Genomic DNA, 11,719 nt, shown 5'->3' on the forward strand with positions numbered 1-11,719 from the left:
AAAAGAATTAAGACCTCAGAGGAGTCAAACCACTCCTCCGAGGCCTCGGGGCTACACCCAACGGGTGCGCTCGCGCGCACCCATCAGAACAAAGTATAACCGAGAAAGGCTGGTCCCCTTGCAAAAAATCCGGCGGAACCTCCAAGCGAGTGCCTACACTCTCTTTGAGGCTCGGGGGCTACTGTCGGGTACCGTAATTAGGAGTACCTCCAATACTCCTAAACACGGTTGAAAAACATCTTCAGAACAAACCGTAAAGACTGACAAGCACGGTTCAAGTCAGGGCCTCATCTGCCAAGAGATGCGATCTCGTCTCGCCCGATCCCGGCCTCAGACAAGAACAGTAGTCCCGGACGGATTCACGCCTCGCCCGAGGGCCTCCTCAAGCAGTGGGCACACCCCCGGCTCGCCCGAGGCCAAGCTCGGGCAAACTTTGTCGTACACCAACCTCGGCCATATCGCCTTACCACCGACCGTATCGCATGCACATTTAATGCGGGGATCACCTGGCATCTTATCTTGACACACGCGCCTCAGTCGGCAAGGTCGAAATGATCGCAGTCACTTCGCCCCCTTTACTGACCGTTCTGACAGGGAAACAACACTATTCACCCTGTTCCGACTACTGTGCCAACCCCCAGGGCAAAACTGACGACAGTAAGTCACGACCTCCTCCGAGTTCAGCCTCGGGCACAACAGGGAGCTCCGCCTCGCCCGATCCCAGGCCTCGGCCTCAGCCTCGGCATCGGAGGAATCACTGCCTCGCCCGACCTCGGCCTCGGACCGACTACGCCACAGGGGATACATCATTACCCTACCCCTAGCTAGCTGCCTCAGACTACGAAGGAACAAGACCGGTGTCCCATCTAGATTACTCCGGCAACAGGTAATGATGGTTCCCTGCATGCGTCCATGACGTCGATTGTTCTCAACTCCCTACGAAGGCAAAGAAACGTCAGCAGGACCCCGGGCTGCACCGTCAGCTATGCTTCTACAGAGCTCAAGCACTTCTTCGCCTGCCACGTTAGCGCACAGTTACACTCCCATATGTACAACTGGATCATCTCCTTGTATCTATAAAAGGGGATGTCCAGGACCTTCTCAGAGAGGGAGGAGCAGGGAGAGAAGGCGAGGGCAGAGGCGAAGGAGGCCAACTCAGACGGCTCACTCCAAGGCCAAACCCTCTCTCTCTCGACGCTTGTAACCCCTACTACGAGCACCCCGGTGCAAGATAATATAAGCCTCATCCCCCTCTTGTGTTTAATCTTGCATCAACCCATCTGGGCAGGGACACGCAACATCAAATTCACTGGTCGGTTGAGGGTCCTAGCGGATCCAAAACGCCGACAACCACATAACGCATTACATGTTCCATTATATGGTCATCAAATATTTGTTAAGCATTCTATGACACTATGGCCCAAAATGTCGTTAAAATAGTAAAAAATATGACTGAAGCACAAGTTCATGCTTTTGAGTTAAATTTATGTTATGTATTTTATAGTCACATGTTAACGCGTATGAGTGAGGGTGCAATGTTCTAATACCCGTTTAACCATTAGATAAAGATTTTTGTTAAATAATAGATCAACAGGTAAACCTATATACATATCCTAATTGCGTACCCGTCGATATATCGGGTCGCGACTCACGAGTACCCGTCGCTATCTCCATTCGCTGGTAGGACCTATGAACGTCTTTGGTTCGCCAGAAAGCTCTTGCTTATGGGTCCATCTTTCCACGGTTGATTCTGGTCGCCCGGCGGCCAGAAGCCCAGAACCTTTGCTGGCAGGCCGCGAACCAACCAAACAGCTGAAGTCTGACGACGAGCCTTGGTTCAGAGAAACAGGGCACTGGGTTTAGAGCCCTTCGGATCTAGTATTGTCGTTCACCGGCGGCGACCAGGCCAAACCCTAGAACCTTGCCAAGATGAGGTCGTTGCGAGCGGCGCAGACCCTAGTCTCCCGTTCCCTTTTCTCAGCGCGCCATCTAAGCGGCGCAGCCTCCCCCGCCACGGCCGCCGCCGCGGGCGCGCGGTGGTGTGCAGCGCCGGCGCCACCGCCCCGTTCGCCGCTTCCATCCTCGAGGGTGATGCCTGCCGGGGTTGCCGGCGCAGTATCCTTCTCCCTTACCTTCGCTACTGTAGCGGCGGCGGAGGCCAAGGCCAAGGAGCGACCGCAACCGGATCTGTTGCCGCAGAACGTGGTGCTGTACCAGTACCAGGCGTGCCCCTTCTGCAACAAGGTCAGAGGTGAGTCACCTTCCAGTGTATGTTACATTTGAAATCAGATTTCCACTTACTTCTGGGGTTAGGAGAGTTTTTCCACTTCTGGGATCAGGAGATTTTTTTGACTCATTTTTGTGCAGGAATATATGCATTTTTTAAATGCTAGAGCACATCATCTTATATAATAAAAAATCTACATGCTTTGCTCTGCTTGCTTAGAGATGGATAAGACACACACCCAATACTCCAATAGATGAACTTAATCTGGTAAATTCAAGAAGCAGTCATTCATCACAAAAGGGTGCATCACTACTGAGAGGAGTGCTAGGTTGCTGAAGATGAGGATGATACATGACCATTAAGTTGATTCCACAAGGATTACTTCTATTTCCACAACTGCTGATTGTTGGTGGTCACAATATTGTTTGTTGTTTGGTTAACTGCAGAAACTGCAACACCAATCCAAGACCAACCAGGATCAAACCAACTATAAGGTTGTGTTCCAGTTTGGTTTGGTTTGAAAACCATCAAGCGCTGCCTGTTACCGTCATCCTTAGTTAGGGAGGGACCCTTGAATCGAACTATATCCTTGCAGGTGTGCGATCTACTATCTTCAAAAACATTGCTCGACTGCCTCCAGAATTAACTCAACTCATCCCAAACAGAGCTTTCTGCTGTCGTATCAGGCATCTAAACATCCAAATCATACTCCTTGTCCCAGATTGGGTGGAAGAACTCACAGCTACGGATGCAAGTGAGCTATCCCGTGAACCACATAAAGGTTTAATTTTGCGGGTTGCCACGAGCTACCCACAAGGCCACAACCACAAAGTTAAGCCTTTATGCGGGTTCACGGGCTAGCCCACTTGCATCCCTAATCAGTGTGAGAGAACAACAGAACTAAACGAACCAAGAAAACTTGCCTTCCTTTGCTGAGCCATATAGAATAATGGTGGGGGGCGGGGTGGCACCAGAAAAGTTAGGGACCAGCAGGTATCAGTTTTTTTTGTCTTCCTTTTTTATTAGAAACATGAGTTCTGTTAGGCTGTAGGTTGAAGAGACAGAGATGCAGCCTGCCATCTCAAAACTGTTGAGCTTGTATATAATTTGCTGGTCTAAAACCATAAAAATCTTACTTTTCTTGGGCTAGTCTGGTTTTTTTTTTCTGCTAACCGCCTAACCCATGTAAAAGTGCATGACAAGGCTACTCCTTAATGCATCTAGCTCCATTGTAGCAGCCAATATGTGGCATGCCACCATGTTCCGCTCTGTCTATTCTCTTTATTTTCCATCACCCCCATGTTTCCATGTTGCTCACAATGATAGGGATGTTAATATTTATGCGGCAACAAAACTCTCATACGTGTCATAGATACGTGGATGCAGCATCCTCCAAAAAATGCATGATAGTAGTTTTAAATAAATTATATTGCATTACTATCTGAAAGTACTAGCAGCCTAACAGGAACATTAAAATTACCTTGCAATATTGCCGTTTTTCAATTTTCCTTGCAACTTTCCAATTAGCCAACAGCAAAGCCAAGCATCTCCATTCACCAGTGCTCCAAGTCTGGACTTTTGCAAAAACCAAATAAGAATGTGTAGCAATTAGGGGCTCTTTTTTTCGTGACGGTGCCTAAGCACAAACAATTAGGTCTTGTGTTCTTATTTCTTACCCCTGCTTTGAAGTCTAATTGTGATTTTGCCCTCATTTAACTTTGTGATACTGTCCCTGCTTTTCCAAAACGAAGGTAGAGTTTACTCCTAGTTTAGACTTTAGAGGAGTTAACACTACTCGGCCGGTAGGGGAAAGACGCCCGCACGTATTATATTAAGAAGCTCAATTGGAACCCCGACCGAGAAAGGTCACGAAAGCTGCCCCTCGTGCAACATGAGTGTCCGACCCATATTGGCCAGATATTTACTCGTGCTTTGAGCTCTCCCAGCCCCTACACGAGGATCTGCCCCTCATAGGTCAGTCCATCTCGTGTGCACACAACCAGGGGAACCAACGAGTGACCTTTTTTAATCCCAGCTTGTAATTTGTTCCCATTGGGATTCGAACTCAGAACCTGAGGAGTGCTACTTGTTGAGTACTTGATTTCAATCCCCTGAAGGCATTGAGAATCAAGGCAACACAAGTTAGGAATGGGGACCTTCGTCCCGAGTTTAACACTTCTTTAGAGTGTTAATGCGGAGGACTAAGGTCTTCAGGTGGAAATGTAAATAGAAATGAAGCGTAATGGAATAACACTAGATAGATTTACAAACATACCTTCAGACCCTTGACAGAAGGTGATACGAAGTTTCTTCGAAGGCTAACCGACACGAAGCTATGGCCCTCCAAGAGGTGCCTTATGTAGGGCACTGCTCATATATTTATAGGGAAGATGAATTGTCTTTTTTACAAATTACAATTGTGCCCCTGAGGTATTATTACTGCCTTTTCCCTTTTTTCACACTTATTGCACCTTCGTCCGAGATTTCTCCTCTGACGAAGCTGGTTACTTCGATCCGCATTCTTGTTGTTTGTGCGCATAGATGAAGCTTCTCTTCTCGTAGCTTCGGCCAACAGACAACTTCACTCTACCATTATCGTACACCTGAAATAGCCGAAGACCTGTTTCGTCTGACTTTCATTGTACACCTGAAACACACTTAATATGTAATACAGATATTTTGAGGATCTTCAACAATGTAGGCCTCCAACACTACTCAGACCACCTAACCAACTCATCTAGATGCCTTTTCGCTTTAGAGGAGTTAACATTGTAGGTTGAACTAAAAAGGAATAGATTATCCGTGTGAATTTGCCCCCAGATATTTAGTACTATATAACTTTAACCTCTATTTTAACATAAAATATTAAGACAATATTTTAAGAGAATTTATATTAAAACTTGAAAATATTTCAAATTTAAGCAAAGTTGAACATGTTTAGTCAACCATCAACAAAATCTAAGAGGGTTAGGATAAGGTCAGAGGTTAGTATCTTCTTCTATTTTTCTCTCTTTTTTTCTTTAATTCATTACATTCATCCATCAGGGTCTAAAATAGGGGCGAACAGCAGCTTTGCATTAAAAAACTGAGGTTAAAATGGCAAAGCTTAAAAAAACGAGTTTAAAATCGCAAGTGGCTTTCAGAGCCAGGGCAAGAACACCACTAGACAACTATACATAACTAGACAACTATACGATGCATTTTTCAACTGTCAGATAATATAGTTCACAAATCACCAGAATTAAACATAGAGACAAAACACTGTAGAAAAGTAGAAGCCGATACGGATTAAAGCCAAGAAAACAACCTAGACTCCTCCAAAGAATGTGAGGATAATGAAATGGAATACATTTTGTGACATTGTTTTAACTTGTCATAACAGGAGAACTATAGAAATTGTCTGCTTGAGAACAATATCCTTTTGTGTTCTTGAATTTAGATGTTCCCTCTGCCATGACGATAACTTTTTATCCATTGTTTTCATCTCAGCCTTTTTAGATTATCATGATATACCATATAAAGTTGTGGAAGTTAATCCATTGAGCAAAAAGGAACTCAAGTGGTCTGATTACAAGAAAGTTCCAATATTGACAGTAGATGGTGAACAGCTTGTTGATTCATCAGGTTACTCTTTGCTCTTACATAGTTTTTGTCTTTTACATTGTTATAATCGCAAAACACATGCTCTTTTTTCCACATGGGCTAATTAATGAAGTCCTTTTCATTTTTGTGATCTTATTGACAGATATAATCAATATACTACAGAGCAGGATCAACCCCAATGAAGAACTCACTAGTGACGAGGAAGCAAAATGGCGAAGGTATCTTATCTATTGCTTTCATTAATTGCCTATGCAGTTAGTATGCTTGATATGATTTCTTGGTGTTGGTTCTCTCATTATTTAACTTTTTTGTAATAATGTTTTTAGTTTCTAATTTCTACACATGCATTACTAAAAGTTATTGCAAAATTTCTTTGAAACCATGGTTTGGAGGTTGAAAGGAATGTTTTTTTTTGTGTGGTAGTGTAGTCTCACATTGTTCTTAACCCTTTATGCACAAGTCCATCTGTACTTTTCTAGGTGAACAGCATGTTTAGGCTTTATTTAGTGAGATGAAAATGACTTAACAACCATAAAGTAAACAAAACAAACGGTAAATAATTATATCCTTGAAAATTCAGGTTCTGCTAGTTCCTTGAAATATTTGCAAATGACTTCTTTTATAACTATGTTTCCACATATGTTCGAAGAAAATTGTGTGAATCCAGCTGCCTGTCCTAACCTGTCAACTATACCATTCATGGTCAGCATGGCCCATTTGGGGTGAACTGGTATTCTATTGGAAATAGTTCTTTAGAATCCTTTTTGTGCCACCGCTATCTGAATAGTTATGACTATAGTACTAAACCAGTGCTTGAAAATGTGTTGCATATGCTCTAGGCATGCAACACTATGCTCAGTGCTACGCATTTTGTCTAGGTGTATTGCTTTGTTATTTACACGTTCATTTTATTAATATGCCAAAAGACGCCTAGGCATGTTTGAGCCCAACCATCACTATAGGGTCTTGTACTCTTTGAAACATTGCTATTTTTTCGAGAAAGAAAAGAAACATTGTATTTTATTTTTTTCCTTCTAATATATTTTCCTTGATCTAGTGGATTGATGAGAGCAGATTGTGCATATCTTGTCTCCTAACATATATCGGATAACTTCAGAAGCTCTAGAATTTTTTAGCCCGACCACCAGTCATGTACGGCATCCCGTACTCCAGGAGACGGTGCGCCCGCGATATACGCAGGGCCGCCGAGCGTGTGGCGTCCGCGCCAAGGGACAGCATTAGTGGATAGAATTATGCAACAGAATATATCTAGCCTAGAATTAAGCAACAGATTATATTTATCCCTTTTATTTAGGAAGGGATTACTGCAACAGATTATATTTATCCCTTTTATTTAGGAGGGGATTACTCCAATCAGTTGGAGCCTTGGGCTATTTAAGCATTGTAATCGGCTCTTGAAGGAATAGGAAATATATCCTGCATCATCTCTCTCTCTTTCTCAATTAAGCCTACGGTAGAGGGGAATAACCTCACCGGAGAAGACGGCCGACGGCTACGAACTGCGCAGCCGCGGTCCGGCCCGTCAAGGGTTGGGCGCCCTTGACACTTGTGCTCTTTGAAACATTGCTATTTTATTTTTTCACTGATCTAGATAGCATGCATCAGATAACTTCAGAAGCTCTAGAATTTTTGAACCCAACTACCACTCTAGGTCCTTTTGCTCTTTGAAATATTGCTATTTTTTCCTCCTAATATTTTTTCCTTTGATCTAGGTGGGTTGATGAGCACCTTGTGCATGTCTTATCTCCTAACATATATCGGACAACTTCAGAAGCTCTAGAATCTTTTGACTACATTGCAAAACATGGTAACTAGATAAATCATCAAACCTTTTGTACATATCCTTGTATAGTTGCCTTTCTTTTCCGTACTTTGAACTTTAGAGGTGCACCTTAAATATCTTTCTCCTACCAAATGAATTTGATGAGGTGAGCACTGCCCACTGTCACTGGACACTTGTTCAAATTTTAGCTCGCATCTACTTATTGAGGATTACATAAGGCACACAATTGTGAATTGTTACATAGAATATACTATATAGATTCATGGACTAATGGGTGGTATTTGGGTGATCGTTACCTTCAAATCAAGCTGAAATATGATGTTCTAAAATTCTGAATTCCGTAATGAACTACGGCGAAGAGACTGCAGTAGTGCATACATTATATAAATTAGAGACTGCAGTAGTGCAGCAGGCTGCAGGACTCCAGGAGAAGGGGCAGGGACGCAGGGTGCTGTAGCCGTCGGCAATCAAAGTCCAGGACTGCAGGGGCGGTGCAAGAGAGGAGGGGAGACATGCAGAGAGCCAGAGACTGTTGGCGGGTAGGTTATAATAGGAGAGGAGACATGCAGTGACTGTAGATGGGCTAAAAAAGGCCCAATAACTAAACCCTAGCCGGGACGACCAGGACACATAAGTCGGACGACTAGTCGCCCTAGTCGACGATTAGTCGGACGACCAGGACGACTAGGTTGTCTGGTCGAGTCGTCCAGCAAATCGTGTACTAATTACCGACCAGCCCGACTAATCGCGATTAATCGCGATTAGTCGGACGACTTGAAATCATTGGGCGAGCGTATATGCGTCAAATGGTACTATAGTTTTGCTTGCTCTTTAATCAGGCGTTGCAAACAAATCTGAGAGAGGTGGATTTGTGGTGTGCTAGCCTTCCCCAGACCCCGCACAGTGCAGGAACCCTACGGCACTGGGTACGCCCTTATATTTATTGTGACTTTGTGAGAGAGGTGGATGCCACTGCCGACCTTACTTCATCATATACTAAGAAAATAATGCGGTGGTTCAAGATCTTTGAGAGCAAAATCTGTTCTCAATTTTTTGCGCAAGGTTGAAACAACATCCTCTAAAAAGCTCGCCACAATAATATCATCCACATATACCACCACAAACATAGTAATTCTATCTTTGCTAAAAAAGAGCAGAGCATCACCCTTAGATGAACAAACCCAATTTCAATAGTTGTTCACCGAGCCTGGAGTAGCAGGCTCTTGGTGCTTGTTTTAGGTCATAGATGGCTTTGTCCAGCTTGCAAATATAGATGAAGAAACACATTATGAACGTCAAGCTGCCTCAAGGACCATCTTCTAGTCACAACAATAAGCATGATTCTAGATTCTGAGAGTAGTTGCTTTAACCACAGGGTTGAAAGTATCCTCATAATCTCATATCTCTGTTTGAAACCTTTTGTTAATGCCTTGTATCTATCTAGAATACCATCAGCCTTTCTTTTAATTTTGTATACCTATTTGCAGTCTATTACATTTTTAACCCCTTCAAGTGGAACCAAATACTAGTTGTTTTTAGCTAGTGCTTCGAACTCAACATTCATAGCACACTTTTAATTTCTATCACCTAATGCCTCATACAGATCCTGATGTTCTCTGGTAGAAGTTAGGCACTATACTTTATTCGTTTCACCGTGCCATCTTGTAGCCTTGTATGAGGACTTTGGTCTGTGTAGATCGGTGTTGGAGGTGCTATAGATTCTGGTTCTGATACTGTTGTTGGCACAAGGAATGACTCTGGAGGTGCTGCTTGAGATGGCTGTCCCTTAGGTTGATGCTTATAGATTATGTGGTGTGCTAGCCTTCTAAACTTCTACGGTATTTTGCTCCTGGACACCAGGCTGCTGCAGCTGAAATCAACACAGGTTCTTGCTGCAACATAGGTTATATCTTTGTGGCTGAAATGTCACTAGATTCAACCTAGTGTTTATCATTAGCATCCTCCCTTGAGTCGTCTTTCATACAAATATGAGATCCTCTAGAATTTTCACCATTAACAATAGATAATGGTTATGAACTGTATCAAAATTCACCCTATTTTCAAAGTTGGATGAAGGGAGGTTGGAAGGCAAAAGATTGGTTTCTAATCGCAGCAGCGCACCAACATTATAATAATGTTCTCTGGAGGGAAGGACTTCATCAAAAACAACATAACGAGAAATGTATATGCGGCCATGCATACCTCTAGACATTTGTAACCTATAACTCAGCCAATGTATCTCGTACATAAGAAAAATGAATTCGGTTTTAGTTCTGACTTAACTTCCAATGATTTTTGACATTAGGCTAAAATCTGTATTATAATGTACCAACAAATGAATATTATCATTTTTTATTTATATGGATGATTACTCAAATTTACTTGTGTTGTCTGTCTCATGATTCTACTCCTTATTTTCACAAACGACAATGAATGCACTTCTCCAAACCTTTGTCATGCAGGTAATTTCAGTTTTACAGAGAGGTTTGCCGTGAAGTATGCTGGTGCTGCGGCCATGTACATGGTATCTAAGAAACTAAAGAAGAAATACAACATAACTGACGAGCGTGCTTCATTGTATGATGCTGCCAATACATGGATCGACGCACTGAACGGAAGAGATTTCCTGGGTACCCTATTTATTCGTTTGCTAACTATGGACAGGGAGAGAGTAGAGATAATTTCATTTCTTGAAGCAATGCTAACTATGGCTGTTCGTCCAGGTGGCTCCAAGCCTAACTTGGCAGATCTTGCCGTCTTCGGTGTTCTGAGACCTATCCGATACTTGAGAGCAGGAAAAGATATGGTTGAGAACACTGAAATCGGCGATTGGTACCGACGCATGGAAGACGCAGTTGGAGAACCATCAAGAATACAGGATGCAGAAGGAAACTAGAATTTTGACAACATTCTTTTAAATACTTTAGCGGTATCCGTGCCTATGCATGGAGGCTATTCAAATTTTTTGCCAGAATCAAGTGTATGCAATAATGCTCTGCCAGATTATTAAGTATACTAGCACCTGAGGAACAGTGTTTGACTTGGGAACTTGGTTGTGTTACTGTGTAAGGTTTTGCTCCCCTAGCTGTTCACGTCTGTATTGTCTGCGATGTGGTTTTGAAGATTCAGCATCAGCGATTCTGCTGTGCCTTGCATACAGTTTAAAGAATTTCGGAATGCTGGATCTGCCGAAGCGATAGATTCATGGTTGTTTAATTAATTAATGACAATCTCATGTGGCTTATTGACTGGGACATGTTCCAGTAAGGAATGGTTTGGCCTTATCTTCTTCTTAGGTCTGCCCACACTGGAGTGGATGGGTGCGTGTCCAGTTCGGAGACGGAAGCTCCGCACGGAGCTGTGACTGAGCCCGACAGCCACTCCTGGCTGCAGCCGCGAGCACGAGGGATACCCTTGCGCCGCCCATCCACCGAAGAACTACGCTGACCCGCGTGTCGAACTCGGAGCCCTACGCTACATCCACTATTTGAGATGAACGGACGCCCATCGCAGCCATACCCATACCCAATATAAAAGAGAGTAAACATTCAACCTAACAAATAAAACATCTATAACAAAATAATAGGTATCATCAAGCTCTAAACCAAAAATATGTGTCAATATTGAAATACTAAAATACATTTTAAAAGCACGCGTGTATACGTGTGTGTTCGAACCAAAAATGAGCCGGCGGACTGTCCGGCCCTGAGGCCGGACGGTCCGCGGTCCGGACGGTCCGCGTCTGTAGGCCGGACTGTCCGCGCATGCGCAGAGCAGATTAGGGTTCCGAGTTTTGTGCTGCGGTTGTTAGCTATATTCGCGGGATTAGCTCGGAATCAGTTGTGTAAAGGGTCCAGCCCCCCTCCTCTATAAATAGAGAGGTCTACGGCCGATTTGTAATCATCAACAATCGAATCAATACAACTTTTATTCGCATTTTATCCTAGGAGTAGTTCTAGTCTAGTTTAGGTTTAGCCTCTCAATCCCCAAATTCTTCGCCTCTCTTCGACTCTACGCCGATTGGAGGAGTCTAGGTCGGCCGGCCCGAGCCTAGACAACCCCTAGGATCTCTCCTCCCCGACGGG

The 11,719-nt window shown here is 43.6% G+C and overlaps 1 protein-coding gene across 1 annotated transcript; it reads left to right on the forward strand.

Annotated features, from left to right (window-relative positions):
* The first annotated feature begins 1,695 nt into the window (after window positions 1–1,695).
* On the forward strand, window positions 1,696–10,713 carry LOC100191300 (uncharacterized). The gene is made up of 6 exons (NM_001136734.1): window positions 1,696–2,251; window positions 5,717–5,851; window positions 5,973–6,048; window positions 7,564–7,658; window positions 10,097–10,264; window positions 10,358–10,713. Exons 1-6 carry the CDS (start codon window positions 1,930–1,932, stop codon window positions 10,528–10,530), a joined length of 969 nt encoding a protein of 322 aa, NP_001130206.1. The 5' UTR covers window positions 1,696–1,929; the 3' UTR covers window positions 10,531–10,713.
* The last annotated feature ends 1,006 nt before the right edge of the window (window positions 10,714–11,719 follow it).

The sequence above is a fragment of the Zea mays genome, chromosome 2 (genome assembly GCF_902167145.1).
Source record: "Zea mays cultivar B73 chromosome 2, Zm-B73-REFERENCE-NAM-5.0, whole genome shotgun sequence".
Taxonomy (NCBI): domain Eukaryota; kingdom Viridiplantae; phylum Streptophyta; class Magnoliopsida; order Poales; family Poaceae; genus Zea; species Zea mays.